Source organism: Balaenoptera acutorostrata, chromosome 7 (assembly GCF_949987535.1).
Source record: "Balaenoptera acutorostrata chromosome 7, mBalAcu1.1, whole genome shotgun sequence".
Classification (NCBI taxonomy): domain Eukaryota; kingdom Metazoa; phylum Chordata; class Mammalia; order Artiodactyla; family Balaenopteridae; genus Balaenoptera; species Balaenoptera acutorostrata.
This window is the reverse complement of record NC_080070.1, coordinates 33,337,630-33,352,270: the sequence shown is the minus strand read 5'-3', so window position 1 is coordinate 33,352,270 and position 14,641 is coordinate 33,337,630. Positions and strand designations below refer to the sequence as shown.

Below are 14,641 nucleotides of genomic sequence, written 5' to 3'. Positions count from 1 at the left end.
CTTCTTCCATCCCAATATGTAGACTTTTGTTTTGTGTGTGCCTATTTTCAGTAAAAGTGGTAAGAGTATCCTTGCCTTCTCTTGATTTTCGGGGAATACATGAAGTCTTTCACCATTAAATATGATATTGGCTGTAGGTTTTTCCTAGATGTCCTTTAACAAGTTGAGGTAATTCCCTCTATTCCTTGTCTCCTGAGAGTTTCTGTCATGAGTGTGTGTTAAATTTTTTCAGATGCTTTTCTAAATCTATTAAGAAGATCCTATGATTTTTCTTCTATATTCAAAAAATGTTGAGTTGATTTTTTTCCAGCTTTCTTGAGATATAATTGACAAACAATATTGTATAAGTTTATTGTCAACACAATGATTTGATATATGTATGTATTGTGAAACAGTTACCACAGTAAGTTTAGTTAGCGTATTCGTCACCTCACGTAGTTACATTGTGTGTGTGTAAGAACTTTTAAGTTGCTACTCTCTTAGTGACTTTCAAATATACAATACAGTATTGTTAACTGTAGTGCCATGCTGTATATTGTTGGGTTGGCCAAAAACTTTGTTCAGTTTTAAGTAAAAATAAAAGACACATTTTTCATTTTCACCAAGAACGTAACAACATATTCATTAACCGAACGAACTTTTTGGCCAACCCAATACATGCCCAGGGCCTATTTATATTATAACTGGAAGTTTGTACCTTTTTACCCCCTTCACTCATTTCCCCAAGCCCCCATCCCTTGTATCTGGCAACTACCAATCTTTTGTCTGTTTCTGTGAGCTTGATTTTTTAGATTCCACATATATATAATGACAGTGTACAATATTTGTCTTCTCTGACTTATTTCATCTAGCATAATGCCCTCAAGGTCCATCTGTGTTGTCACAAATGGCAAGATTTCTTCCTTTTTTATGGCTGAATGATATTCCATTGTTTGTATATACCACATTTTCTTGATCCATTCACCCATTGATGGGCACTTCAGTTACTTCCAGCTATTGTAAATAATGCTGCAGTGAACATGGAGGTGCAGATATCTTTTTGAGTTAGTGTTTTCATTTCCTTCAGATACATACCCAGAAGTGGAATTGCTGGATCACGCAGTAGTTCTATTTTTAATTAATTAATTAATTTTTATTGAAGTATAGTTGATTTACAATATTGTGTTAATTTCTACTGTACAGCAAAGCGATTCAGTTATACATATATATATATACATTCTTTTTTTGCTTTGTTTTGTTTTTTTGTTTGTGTTGTTTTGTTTTTTTCAACTTTATTTTCACATACAATAAAATGCACCCATTTTAAGTATACAGTGCTGTGAGTTTAGAATTGAATCACTACCATAATCAAGATATAAAACATTTCTATTGCACGCCAAATTCCCATCTTTCCCACTTAATCTTCCATTCTTACACCTGGATCCAGGCAACCACTGATCTGCTTCCTGTCATCATAGATGAAGGTTCTCTTTAGGTTTTATATCAATGGAATTATATTTTTTGTATTCTTATAACTGGCTTCTTTCACTCATGGTAATTATTTTTGAGGTTGATCCACATTGTTGGTGTGGTCTAATCCTTTGTATTGTTGTGTGGTATCCCATTGTGTGGATGTACTGTAATGTTCTTAGCCATTCTCCTGTTGATGGACTTTTGGGTTGTTTCCATTTTGAGGCTATTATGAATAAAGCTGCTGTGAACATTTATGTAAAGTTCTTTGTGTAGATACGTTTTCATCTCTCTGGAGTAAATATTTAGGAGTAGCGTTTACTGATATGAAGGGCTTAGAGGTCACACAACCAGAAAGGCACCATGCCTGGATTAGCATTTAATTATTCATCTACTGACTTCTCTTCAGGATCCATTCCATTGGACCAGTGATTTTCACACTTGTAGTGCACCAGGAATCTTTCACATGAAATACTGCTCAAAATACCCATTAAAAAACCAGACTAAAGTGATGTAGACAGGCTCCTCGGAAAGTTCAGATAGTCCTTTTTTGGCTGTTAACCTGCTAAGCACCCACGCTCTTCTCGTGGAACCCCTTTGCAAAGTGCTGCACCACTTTGGTTACTTCTTGAGAGCAGAGTCTGGGCCCATTGAGGTCTAGTCCTTAAACATCTCTTCTTTTTTTTTTTTTTTGAAGTTTATGATTAAATGTCCTTTTTTTTAACATCTTTATTGGAGTATAATTGCTTTACAATGGTGTGTTCGTTTCTGCTGTATAACAAAGTGAATCAGTCATACATATACATATGTCCCCATATCTCTTTCCTCTTGCATCTCCCTCCCTCCTACCGTCCCTATCCCACCCCTCTAGGTGGTCACAAAGCACCGAGCTGATCTCCCTGTGCTATGTGGCTGCTTCCCACTAGCTATCTATTTTACGTTTGGTAGTGTATATATGTCCATGCCACTCTCACACTTTGTCACAGCTTACCCTTCCCCCTCCCCATATCCTCAAGTTCACTCTGTACTAGATCTGTGTCTTTATTCCCGTCTTGCCCCCAGGTTCTTCATGACCTTTTTTTTTTTTTTTTTTAGATTCCATATATATGTGTTAGCACACGGTATTTGCTTTTCTCTTTCTGAATTACTTCACTCTGTATGACAGACTCTAGGTCCATACACCTCACTACAAATAACTCAGTTTCGTTTCTTTTTATGGCTGAGTACTATTCCATTGTATATATGTGCCACATCTTCTTTATCCATTCATTTATTGATGGACACTTAGGTGGCTTCCATGTTCTGCCTATTGTAAATAGAGCTGCAATGAGCATTTTGTACATGACTCTTTTTGAATTACGGTTTTCTCAGGGTATATGCCCAGTAGTTGGATTGCTGGGTCATATGGTAGTTCTATTTTTAGTTTTTTAAGGAACCTCCATACTGTTCTCCATAGTGGCTATATCAATTTACATTCCCACCAACAGTGCAAGAGGGTTCCCTTTTCTCCACACCCTCTCCAGCATTTATTGTTTCTAGATTTTTTGATGATGGCCATTCTGACCGGTGTGAGATGATATCTAATTGTAGTTCAGATTTACAATTCTCTAATGATTAATGATGTTGAGCATTCTTTCATGTGTTTGTTGGCCATCTGTATATCTTCTTTGGAGAAATGTCTATTTAGGTCTTCTGCCCATTTTTGGATTGGATTGTTTGTTTTCTTGATATTGAGCTGCATGAGCTGCTTGTAAATTTTGGAGATTAATCCTTTGTCAGTTGCTTCATTTGCAAATATTTTCTCCCATTCTGAGGGTTGTCTTTTTGTCTTGTTTATGGTTTCCTTTGCTGTGCAAAAGCTTTCAAGTTTCATTAGGTCCCATTTGTTTATTTTTGTTTTTATTTCCATTTCTCTAGGAGGTGGGTCCAAAAGGATCTTGCTGTGATTTATGTCATAGAGTGTTCTGCCTATGTTTTCCTCTAAGATTTTGATAGTGTCTGGCCTTACATTAGGTCTTTAATCCATTTTGAGTTTATTTTTGTGTATGGTGTTAGGGAGTGTTCTAATTTCATTCTTGTACATGTAACTGTCCAGTTTTCCCAGCACCACTTATTGAAGAGGCTGTCTTTTCGCCATTGTATATTCTTGCCTCCTTTATCAAAGATAAGGTGGCCATATGTGCATGGGTTTACCTCTGGGCTTTCTATCCTGTTCCATTGATCTATATTTCTGTTTTTGTGCCAGTACCATACTGTCTTGATTACTGTAGCTTTGTAGTATAGTCTGAAGTCAGGGAGTCTGATTCCTCCAGCTCCATTTTTCTTTCTCAAAATTGCTTTGGCTATTCGGGGTCTTTTGTGTTTCCATTCAAATTGTGAAATTTTTTGTTCTAGTTCTGTGAAAAATGCCAGTGGTAGTTTGATAGTCATTGCATTGACTCTGTCGATTGCTTTGGGTAGTATAGTCATTTTCACAATGTTGATTCTTCCAATCCAAGAATATGGTATATCTCTCCATCTATTTGTATCATCTTTAATTTCTTTCATCAGTGTCTTATAATTTTCTGCATACAGGTCTTTTGTCTCCTTAGGTAGGTTTATTCCTAGGTATTTTATTCTTTTTGTTGAATGGTAAATGGGCGTGTTTTCTTAATTTCACTTTCAGATTTTTCATCATTAGTGTATAGGAATGCAAGAGATTTCTGTGCATTAATTTTGTATCCTGCTACCTTACCAAATTCATTGATTAGCTCTAGTAGTTTTCTAGTAGCATCTTTAGGATTCTCTATGTATAGTATCATGTCATCTGCAAACAGTGACAGCTTTACTTCTTCTTTTCCGATTTGGATTCCTTTTATTTCTTTTTCTTCTCTGATTGCTGTGGCTAAAACTTCCAAACTGTGGTGAATAATAGTGGTGAGAGTGGGCAACTTTGTCTTGTTCCTGATCTTAGTGGAAATGGTTTCAGTTTTTCACCATTGAGGACGATGTGGCTGTGGATTGTCATATATGGCCTTTATTATGTTGAGGCAAGTTCCCTCTATGCCTACTTTCTGGAGGGTTGTTTTTTTTTTTTTTTTATCATAAATGGGTGTTGAATTTTGTCGAAAGCTTTCTCTGCATCTATTGAGGTGATCCTATGGTTTTTCTCCTTCGATTTGTTAATATGGTGTACCACATTGATTTATTTACGTATATTGAAGAATCCTTGCATTCCTGGGATAAACCTCACTTGATCATGGTGTATGATCCTTTTAATGTGCTCCTGGCTTCTGTTTGCTAGTATTTTGTTGAGGATTTTTGCATCTATGTTCATCCATGATATTGGTCTGTAGTTTTCTTTCTTTGTGACATCTTTGTCTGGTTTTGGTATCAGGATGATGGTGGCCATGCAGAATGAGTTTGGGAGCGTTCCTCCCTCTGCTGTATTTTGGAAGAGTTTGAGAAGGATAGGTGTTAGGTCTTCTCTAAATGTTTGATAGAATTCGCCTGTGAAGCCATCTGGTCCTGGGCTTTTGTTTGTTGGAAGATTTTTAATCACAGTTTCAATTTCAGTGCTTGTGATTGGTCTGTTCATATTTTCTACTTCTTCCTGGTTCAGTCTCGGAAGGTTGTGCTTTTCTAAGAATTTGTCCATTTGGTCCAGGTCGTCCATTTTATTGGCGTATAGTTGCTTGTAGTAATCTCTCATGATCCATTGTATTTCTGCAGTGTCAGTTGTTACTTCTCCTTTTTCATTTCTAATAATATTGATTTGAGTCTTCTCCCTTTTTTTCTTGATGAGTCTGGCTAATGGTTTATCAATTTTGTTTATCTTCTTAAAGAACCAGCTTTTAGTTTTATTGATCTTTGCTATTGTTTCCTTCATTTCTTTTTCATTTATTTCTGATCTGATCTTTATGATTTCTTTCCTTCTGCTAACTTTGGGGTTTTTTTGTTCTTCTTTCTCTAATTGCTTTAGGTGTAAGGTTAAGTTGTTGATTTGAGATGTTTCTTGTTTCTTAAGGTAGGATTGTATTGCTATAAACTTCCATCTTAGAACTGCTTTTGTTGCATCCCTTAAGTTTTGGGTTGTCGTGTCTTCATTGTCATTTGTTTCTAGGTATTTTTTGATTTCCTCTTTGATTTCTTCAGTGATCTCTTGGTTATTAAGTAGTGTATTGTTTAGCCTCTATGTGTTTGTATTTCTTACAGATTTTTTCCTGTAATTGATATCTAGTCTCATAGAGTTGTGGTCAGAAAAGATACTTGATACAATTTCAATTTTCTTAAATTTACCAAGGCTTGATCTTTGACCCAAGATATGATCTATCCTGGAGAATGTTCCATGAGCACTTGACAAGAAAGTGTATTCTGTTGTTTTTGTGTAGAATGTCCTATAAATACCAGTTAAGTCCATCTTGTTTAATGTATCATTTAAAGCTTGTGTTTCCTTATTGTTTTCATTTTGGCTGATCTGTCCATTGGTGAAAGTGGGGTGTTAAAGTCCCCTACTATGATTGTGTTGCTGTCGATTTCCCCTTTTATGGCTGTTAGTATTTGCCTTATGTATTATGGTGCTCCTATGTTGGGTGCATAAATATTTACAATTGTTATATCTTCTTCTTGGATTGATCCCTTGATCATTATGTAGTGTCCTTCTTTGTCTCTTGTAATAGTCTTTGTTTTAAAGTCTATTTTGTCTGATATGAGAATTGCTACTCCAGCCTTCTTTTGATTTCCATTTGCATGGAATATCTTTTTTCCATCCCCTCACTTTCAGTCTGTATGTGTCCCTAGGTCTGAAGTGGGTCTCTTGTAGACAGCATATATATGGGTCTTGTTTCTGTATCCATTCAACCAGTCTATGTCTCTTGGTTGGAGCATTTAATCCACTTACATTTAAGGTAATTATTGAAATGTATGTTCCTATTACCATTTTCTTAATTGTTTGGGTTTGTTACTGTAGGTCTTTTCCTTCTCTTGTGTTTCCTGCCTAGAGAAGTGCCTTTAGCATTTGTTGTAAAGCTGGTTTGGTGTTGCTGAATTCTCTTAGCTTTTGCTTGTCTCTAAAGCTTTTAATTTCTCTGTCCAATCTGAATGAGATCCTTGCTGGGTAGAGTAATCTTGGTTGTAGGTTTTTCCACTTCATCACTTTAATTATGTCCTGCCACTCCCTTCTGGGTGGCAGAGTTTCTGCTGAAAGATCAGCTGTTAACCTTATGTGGATTCCCTTTTATGTTATTTGTTGTTTTTCCCTTGCTGCTTTTAATATTTTTTTCTTTGTATTTAATTTTTGATAGTTTGATTAATATGTGTCTTGGCGTGTTTCTCCTTGGATGTATCCTGTATGGAACTGTCTGTGCTTCCTGGAGTTGATTAACTATTTCCTTTCCCATATGAGGGAAGTTTTCAATTATAATCTCTTCAAATATTTTCTCAGTCCCTTTCTTTTTTTTTTTTTTTTTATAAATTTATTTATTTATTTATTTTTGGCTGTGTTGGGTCCTCGTTTCTGTGCGAGGGCTTTCTCTAGTTGCGGCGAGTGGGGGCCACTCTTCATCGCAGTGCGCAGGCCTTTCACTGTCGCGGCCTCTCTTGTTGCAGAGCACAGGCTCCAGACGCGCAGGCTCAGTAGTTGTGGCTCACGGGCCTAGTCGCTCTGTGGCATGTGGGATCTTCCCAGACCAGGGCTCGAACCCGTGTCCCCTGCATTGGCAGGCAGATTCTCAACCACTGCGCCACCAGGGAAGCCCTCAGTCCCTTTCTTTTTCTCTTCTTCTTCTGGGACCCCTATAATTCGAATGTTGGTGCGTTTAATGTTATCCCAGAGGTGTCTGAGACTGTACTCAATTCTTTTCATTCTTTTTTCTTTATTCTGCTCTGCAGTAGTTATTTCCATTATTTTATCTTCCAGGTCACTTATCCGTTCTTCTGCCTCAGTTATTCTGCTATTCATCCCTTCTAGAGAATTTTAAATTTCATTTACTGTGTTGTTCATCACTGTTTGCTCTTTAGTTCTTCTAGGTCCTTGTTAAACGTTTCGTGTATTTTCTCCATTCTATTTCCAAGATTTTGGATCATCTTTACTATTGTTATTCTGAATTCTTTTTCACACAGAGTGACACTTTTCTCTTCATTTGTTTGGTCTGGTGGGTTTTTACCTTGCTCCTTCATCTGCTGTGTGTTTCTCTGTCTTCTCATTTTGCTTAACTTACTGTGTTTGGGGTCTCCTTTTTGCAGGCTGCAGGTTCGTAGTTCCCATTGTCTTTGGTGTCTGCCCCCAGTGGCTGAGGTTGGTTCAGTGGGTTGTGTAGGTTTCCTGGTGGAGGGGACTGGTGCCTGTGTTCTGGTGGATGAGGCTGGATCTTGTCTTTCTGGTGGGCAGGTCCACGTCTGGTGGTGTGTTTTGGGGTGTCTGTGGCCTTTTTATGATTTTAGGTAGCCTCTCTGCTAATGGATGGGGTTATGTTCCTGTCTTGCTAGGTGTTTGGCATAGGCTGTCCAGCACTGTAGCTTGCTGGTCATTGAGTGGAGCTGGATCATAGCATTGAGGGGGAGATCTCTGGGAGATTTTCGCCATTTGATATTACGTGCAGCTGGGAGGTATTTGGTGGACCAGTGTCCTGAACTTGGCTGTGCCCTGACGCCTGGCTGGAGCACCAAGAACCTGTCATCCACACGGCTCAGAATAAAAGGGAGAAAAAAAAGAAAGAAAGAGAGGAGAGGATAAAATAAATAAAATAATGTAAAATAAAATAAAAAATAAATTAAAAATAATTATTAAAAATAATTTTTTTAAATAATTACAAAAGAAAGAAAGAAGAGAGCAAACCAAGAAAGAAATCCACCAATGATAACAAGTGCTGAAAACTATACTAAAAACAAAACAACACAAAAAAACAGACAGACAGAACCCTAGGACAAATGGTAAAGCAAAGCTATACAGACAAAATCACACACTGAAGCATACACATACACACTCACAAAGAGAAAAAGGGAAAAAATATATATATATCGTTGCTCCCAAAGTCCACCTCCTCAATTTGGGATGATTCGTTGTCTATTCAGGTATTCCACAGATGCAGGGTACATCAAGTTGATTGTGGAGATTTAATCCACTGCTCCTGAGGCTGCTGGGGGAGATTTCCCTTTTTCTTCTTTGTTCGCACAGCTCCGGGGGTTCAGCTTTGGATTTGGACCTGCCTCTGCGTGTAGGTCACCTGAGGGCGTCTGTTCTTCGCTCAGACAGGACAGGGTTAAAGGAGCAGCTGATTCGGGGGCTCTGGCTCACTCAGGCTGGGGGCAGGGAGGGGTACGGATGCGGGGCGAGCCTGCGGTGGCAGAGGCCGGCGTGACATTGCACCAGCCTGAGGCGCGCCGTGTGTTCTCCCGGGGAAGTTGTCCCTGGATCACGGGACCCTGGCAGTGGCGGGCTGCACAGGCTCCCGGGAGGGGAGGTGTGGAGAGTGACCTGCGCTCGCACACAGGCTTCTTGGTGGCAGCAGCAGCAGCCTTAGCGTCTCATGCCCGTCTCTGGGGTCCGCGCTGATAGCCGCGGCTCGTGCCCATCTCTGGAGCTCCTTTAAGCAGAGCTCTTAATCCCCTCTCCTCGCGCACCAGGAAACAAGCAAGAAAATGTCTCTTTAGGTCCCATTTGTTTATTTGTGTTTTTATTTCCATTTCTCTAGGAGGTGGGTCAAAAAGGATCTTCCTGTGATGTATGTCATAGAGTGTTCTGCCTATGTTTTCCTCTAAGAGTTTGATAGTGTCTGGAGGTATTTGTAATGAGGTGGATGGAGTTAGAGTCTGTCATACAGAGTGAAGTAAGTCAGAAAGCGAAAAACAAATACAGTATGCTAACACATATATATGGAATCTAAGGAAAAAAAAAAAAGGTCATGAAGAACCTAGTGGCAAGATGGGAATAAAGACACAGACTTACTAAAGAATGGACTTGAGGATATGGGGAGGGGGAGAGGTGAGATGTGACAGGGTGAGAGAGTGTCATGGACATATATACACTACCAAATGTATAATAGATAGCTAGTGGGAAGCAGCCACATAGCACAGGGAGATCAGCTCGGTGCTTTGTGACCGCCTCGGGGGGTGGGATGGGGAGGGTGGGAGGGAGGGAGATGCGGGAGGGAGGAGATATGGGAACGTGTGTATATGTGTAGCTGATGCACTTTGTTATAAAGCAGAAACTAACACACCATTGTGAAGCAATTATACTTCAATAAAGATGTTTTAAAAAAAAAGTCTCTTGCCTCTTCGGCAGCTCCAGGCTTTTTCCCGCACTCCCTCCTGGCTAGCTGTGGCGCACTAACCCCTTCAGGCTGTGTTCACGCAGCCAACCCCAGTCCTCTCCCTGGGATCCGTCCTCCGCAGTCCGAGCCTCAGCTCCCAGCCCCCACCCACCCCAGCGGGTGAGCAGACAAGCCTCTCCGGCTGGTGAGTGCTGGTCAGCACTGATCCTCTGTGCGGGAATCTCTCCGCTTTGCCCTCCGCACCCCTGTGGCTGCGCTCTCCTCTGCGGCTCCAAAGCTTCCCCCCTCCGCCACCCGCAGTCTCCGACCGCGAAGGGGCTTCCTAGTGTGTGGAAACCTTTCCTCCTTCACAGCTCCCTCCCACTGGTGCAGGTCCCATCCCTATTCTTTTGTCTCTGTTTTTTCTTTTTCCTTTTGTCCTACCCAGGTATGTGGGGGAGTTTCTTGCCTTTTGAGAGGTCTGAGGTCTTCTGCCAGCGTTCAGTAGGTGTTCTGTAGGAGTTGTTCCACATGTAGATGTATTTTTGATGTATTTGTGGGGAGGAAGGTGATCACCACGTCTTACTCTTCTGGCATTTTGAAGCCCGTCTACATTCTTTTTTAATATTCTTTCCCATTATGGTTTATCATAGGATATTGAATATAGTTCTCTGCACTATACAGTAGGACCTTGTGGCTTATCATTCTATATATAATAGCTTACATCTGCTAACCCCAACCTCCCACTCCATCCCTCCCCCAACCTCCTTCCTCTTGGCAACCACAAGTCTGTTCTCTCTGTCTGTGAGTCTGTTTCTGTTTCGTAGATAGGTTAATTTGTGTCATATTTTAGATTCCACATATAAGTGGTATCATATGGTATTTGTCTTTCTGTTTCTGACTTCACTTAGTATGATAATCTCTAGGTCCATCCATGTTGCTGCAAATGGCATTATTTCATTCCTTTTTACGGCTGAGTAATATTCCATTGTATATATGTACCACATCTTTATCCATTCATCTTTTGATGGACACTTAGGTTGTTTCCATGTCTTGGCTATTGTGAATAGTGCTACTATGAATATGGGGGTGTATGTATCTTTTTGAATTAGAGTTTTGTCTGGATATATGCCTAGGAGTGGGATTGCTGGATCATATAGTAATTCTATTTTTAGTTTTCTGAGGAACTTCCATACTGTTTTCCGTAGTGGCTGTACCAACTTAAATTCCCATCAGCAATGTAGGAGGGTTCCCTTTTCTCCACACCCTTTCCAGCATTTGATATTTGTAGAGTTGTTAATGATGGCCATTCTGACCAGTGTAAGGTGGTACCTCATTGTAGTTTTTTTTTTTTTTTTTTCACTTGGTCAAGATTTACTTCAAGGCCTGAAAACATTGACTAATCGAAAATGGCCCTACTGCAATTTCTTATAATATATAAATACTTCATATATATAACTTAAAAAAATGTAGACACTATTAACTAACTCCTAAACCACATACTATAGGCTTTTCAAAAGCAATAGTTATTTAACAAAATGTAAGGTGACAATATCAAAGAATTTTCACACTTAATGAGGACACAATCAGTCACAAGCTACTCAAACACAGATCTTTTTTACACTTTCCATGTTTGTTTTTAACTTTGTTTCATAGAACCACTGATAATTGAGACTTCTTTCAAGTACAGGATTTCTAACATTAAATTACATTTTCTAAGTATTTCTTTAAAAAAGAAATGAAAAAGACACATACTACATTGTTTGCCATAAATTCATACACCAAAAAGTCAAAACAATCCAACTGAATTTATTCCTGCTTCCCCCTTCTCCAACATTAGTTCTTCTAAATACTATATAAACAGTTTTGTTAAAATCAGTTCTCATTTATGCAGATTAGGGGAAAATGGTTTTATAATGAGTTATCTTTAAAATTATCTTCTAGATAGCACTCTTTAGCCTTAAATTACATTGTGCACACACAACTACAACAGTCTGCATTTGCTCAGGAACATATAGTCACATTAAAAACAAATAACTTTGTATTTCATAGTTTAGTTGGCTCTTAAATAGTTTCCCTGGGTGGGTGGGGGGAACAAGTATTTTGTGTTGTTTAAGAAACTGGTATATGTAAATGAAATGCTAGGTGTTCACTTAAACTTTGAGGAAACCTACAGATGAACATTTGGGTATTTTTTCTAAAATGCAAGAGACATGCACTTAATCACTGTTCATATAGTGAAGTGATGGGATGGCAGATATAGACGCAGATGAAACTCTACATTTTGTAAATGTAAAGTTGGATATTCTAAATGGAAGAACTGACACTGACAACTGTTTACAGGAAACAAAGGTTAAGAAAAATGTTGAAGAATATCTACTCTTAAAAAGAGAGAAGTGTTATACAACACAAAAATGAGAACTAGAGATTCGAAAAACACTTATTTTACTGTTTTAAAAGAAAAACAAAAAAATAATATGGAGAGAGTCTAGACCAATTAGAACTGAGGCAGCTGTAACAAAAATGGAACACAGTACAATGATTTGAGCCCTTAAAGGAAATGACTAACTAAAATGAAATTTCACAAGTCTTCATGTCTATAATAATATATAAATGCACAAAATATCAAAAATATGAAGTCTGGATTTTTTCCCCTTAGGTTTGTAATAAACTGTCAAACCTCTGCTTAATATAGTTACTTTTATGAGCCTTCTGATTAGCAGAGCATGCTATACAGGTACATGCATGCTAGAATTTTACCATGAGAATTATAGTTCTCATCTCAAACTAGTGACTAGCCTGTTACCCATATTTATATATATTCCATTTCCATTATAAAACACTTAAGACCTTTCTAGTAGTACATTTTAATCAACATATTACATAAAAAAGAATCTTGATTTTTAAAATGAACCTTTTTAGTACTGTAACATGATGGGTTTAATTGAACAGTTGGAACATAATATGATAACTACATTGTACTGTTTAATTCACAGCTGTAGGAAAATGTTTGATTTTTAAAATATAACCAAGATGAGACTGTAGAGTTATGAGCAGTAAAATATTAGAAAACAGTGAATGAATAAATAAGATGCTTTTCCTTCAGTGGCCATTCATTACTTTGCTTTTAGGAACCTGGAAGAAATTGTCTTCTTTGAGTTTCAAATGTTCTGGTAAATCTAGTCGTTTCTTAGCTTCCTCAATGTCACCTTGAATTGCTGAAATAAGTGACTCTAAAGAATCAAAGTTCTTTTCTGGTCTGAGGTAGCCGACAATGGCCACGTTGAGAATTTCCCCATAGAAGTCCTCTTTGAAAGTATGCATGATATGAGTTTCCATGGACTTTTTTGTATTCTTGTAGTATGGGTTCCATCCTATGCTCACCACCATGTTATGGACGTCTCCACTTCCAACACTGGGCCAACCATAATATATGCCAGTGGATACATCAGTTGGAAGATAATCTACTACTTGTTCAGGAAAGTTAGCTGTAGGGATGCCCAGCTGCTTGGAGCCGCGACCGAAGCCCCGCACCACCTGGCCGTGGCAGAAGTACGGCAGGTGCCTCATGACGCCGTCCGCTCGGGGTGCGGGCTGCGGTCCAGTCCGCGCGTCCGGCGGAGCCGCCGTCGAGGCGGTGCCCGGACACCCCGGACCAGCCGGGGGACACGGGCGAGAGCTCCGCAGGCCGGCCGGCCGGGCGAGTGCACGGGCGTACAACTGGCTGAGCAGCGCGGATGACATGCCATGGCGACGCTCACGCCACTGACCGAACAGAAGGCACCGGGCGACTCAGACGCCTGGGCTCCGGAACGCCCTCATTGTAGTTTTGATCTGCATTTCTCTAATAATTAGCAATTTTGAGCATCTTTTCATAGGCCTATTGGCCCTTTGTGTGTCTTCTTTGGAGAAATGTCTATTTAGGTCTTCTGCCCATTTTTCAATTGGGTTCTTTGTTCTTTGTTGTTGTTGTATGAGCTGTTTGTATATTTTGGAAATTAATCCCTTGTCGGTCACATCATTTGCACATATTTTCTCCCATTCTGTAGGTTGTCTTTTCATTTTGTTTATGGGTTCCTTTACTGTGCAAAAGCTTGTAAGTTTTGATTAGGTCTCATTTGTTTATTTTTGCTTTTATTTCTATTGTCATGGGAGACTGGCCTAAGAAAACACTGGTATGATTTACATCAGAGAATGTTTTGCCTATGGTCTCTTCTAGGGGTTTTATGGCGTCATGTCTTATGTTTAAGTCTTTAAGCCATTTTGAATTTATTTTTATGTATGATGTGAGGGTGTGTTCTAACATCATTGATTTATATGTGGCTGTCCAACTTTCCCAACACCACTTGCTGAAGAGACTTTCTTTCACCCATTGTATATTCTTGCCCCCATTGTTGAAGATTAATTGTCCATAGGTGTGTGGGTTTATTTCTGGGCTTTCTATTCTGTTCTATTGGTCCATATATCTGTTTTTCTGCCAGTACCGTGCTGTTTTGATTACTGTAGCTTTGTGGTATTGTCTGAAGTCTAAGAGGGTTATGCCTCCTGCTTTGTTCTTTTTCTTCAGGATTGCTTTGGCAATTCTGAGTCTTTTATGGTTCCATATAAATTTTAGGATTATTTGTTCTATTTTATTGAAAAATGTCATGGGTAATTTGACAGGGATCACATTAAATCTGTAGATTGCTTTCAGTAGTATGGCTATTTCAACAATATTAATTCTTCCAATCCAAGAGCATGAGATAGCTTTCCATTTCTTTGAATCATCTTCAATTTCCTTTATTAATGTTTTATAGTTCTTAGTGTTTAAGTTTTTTTCACCTCCTTGGTCAGGTTTATTCCTAAGTATTTCATTTTGGGGGGGTGCAATTTTAAAAGGTATTATTCTTTTACATTCCCTTTCTGATATTTCATTGTTAGTGTAAAGAAATGCTTTTGTATGTTAATCTTGTATCCTGCTACCT

The 14,641-nt window shown here is 38.9% G+C and overlaps 1 protein-coding gene across 1 annotated transcript; it reads right to left on the bottom strand.

The window, feature by feature from the left end:
* Positions 1 to 12,105: 12,105 nt before the first annotated feature.
* On the bottom strand, positions 12,106 to 13,325 carry LOC130708587 (riboflavin kinase-like). Its single transcript, XM_057549877.1, has one exon. The coding sequence runs from the start codon at positions 13,245 to 13,247 to the stop codon at positions 12,780 to 12,782; it is 468 nt and encodes a 155-aa protein (XP_057405860.1). The 5' UTR covers positions 13,248 to 13,325; the 3' UTR covers positions 12,106 to 12,779.
* Positions 13,326 to 14,641: the final 1,316 nt, after the last annotated feature.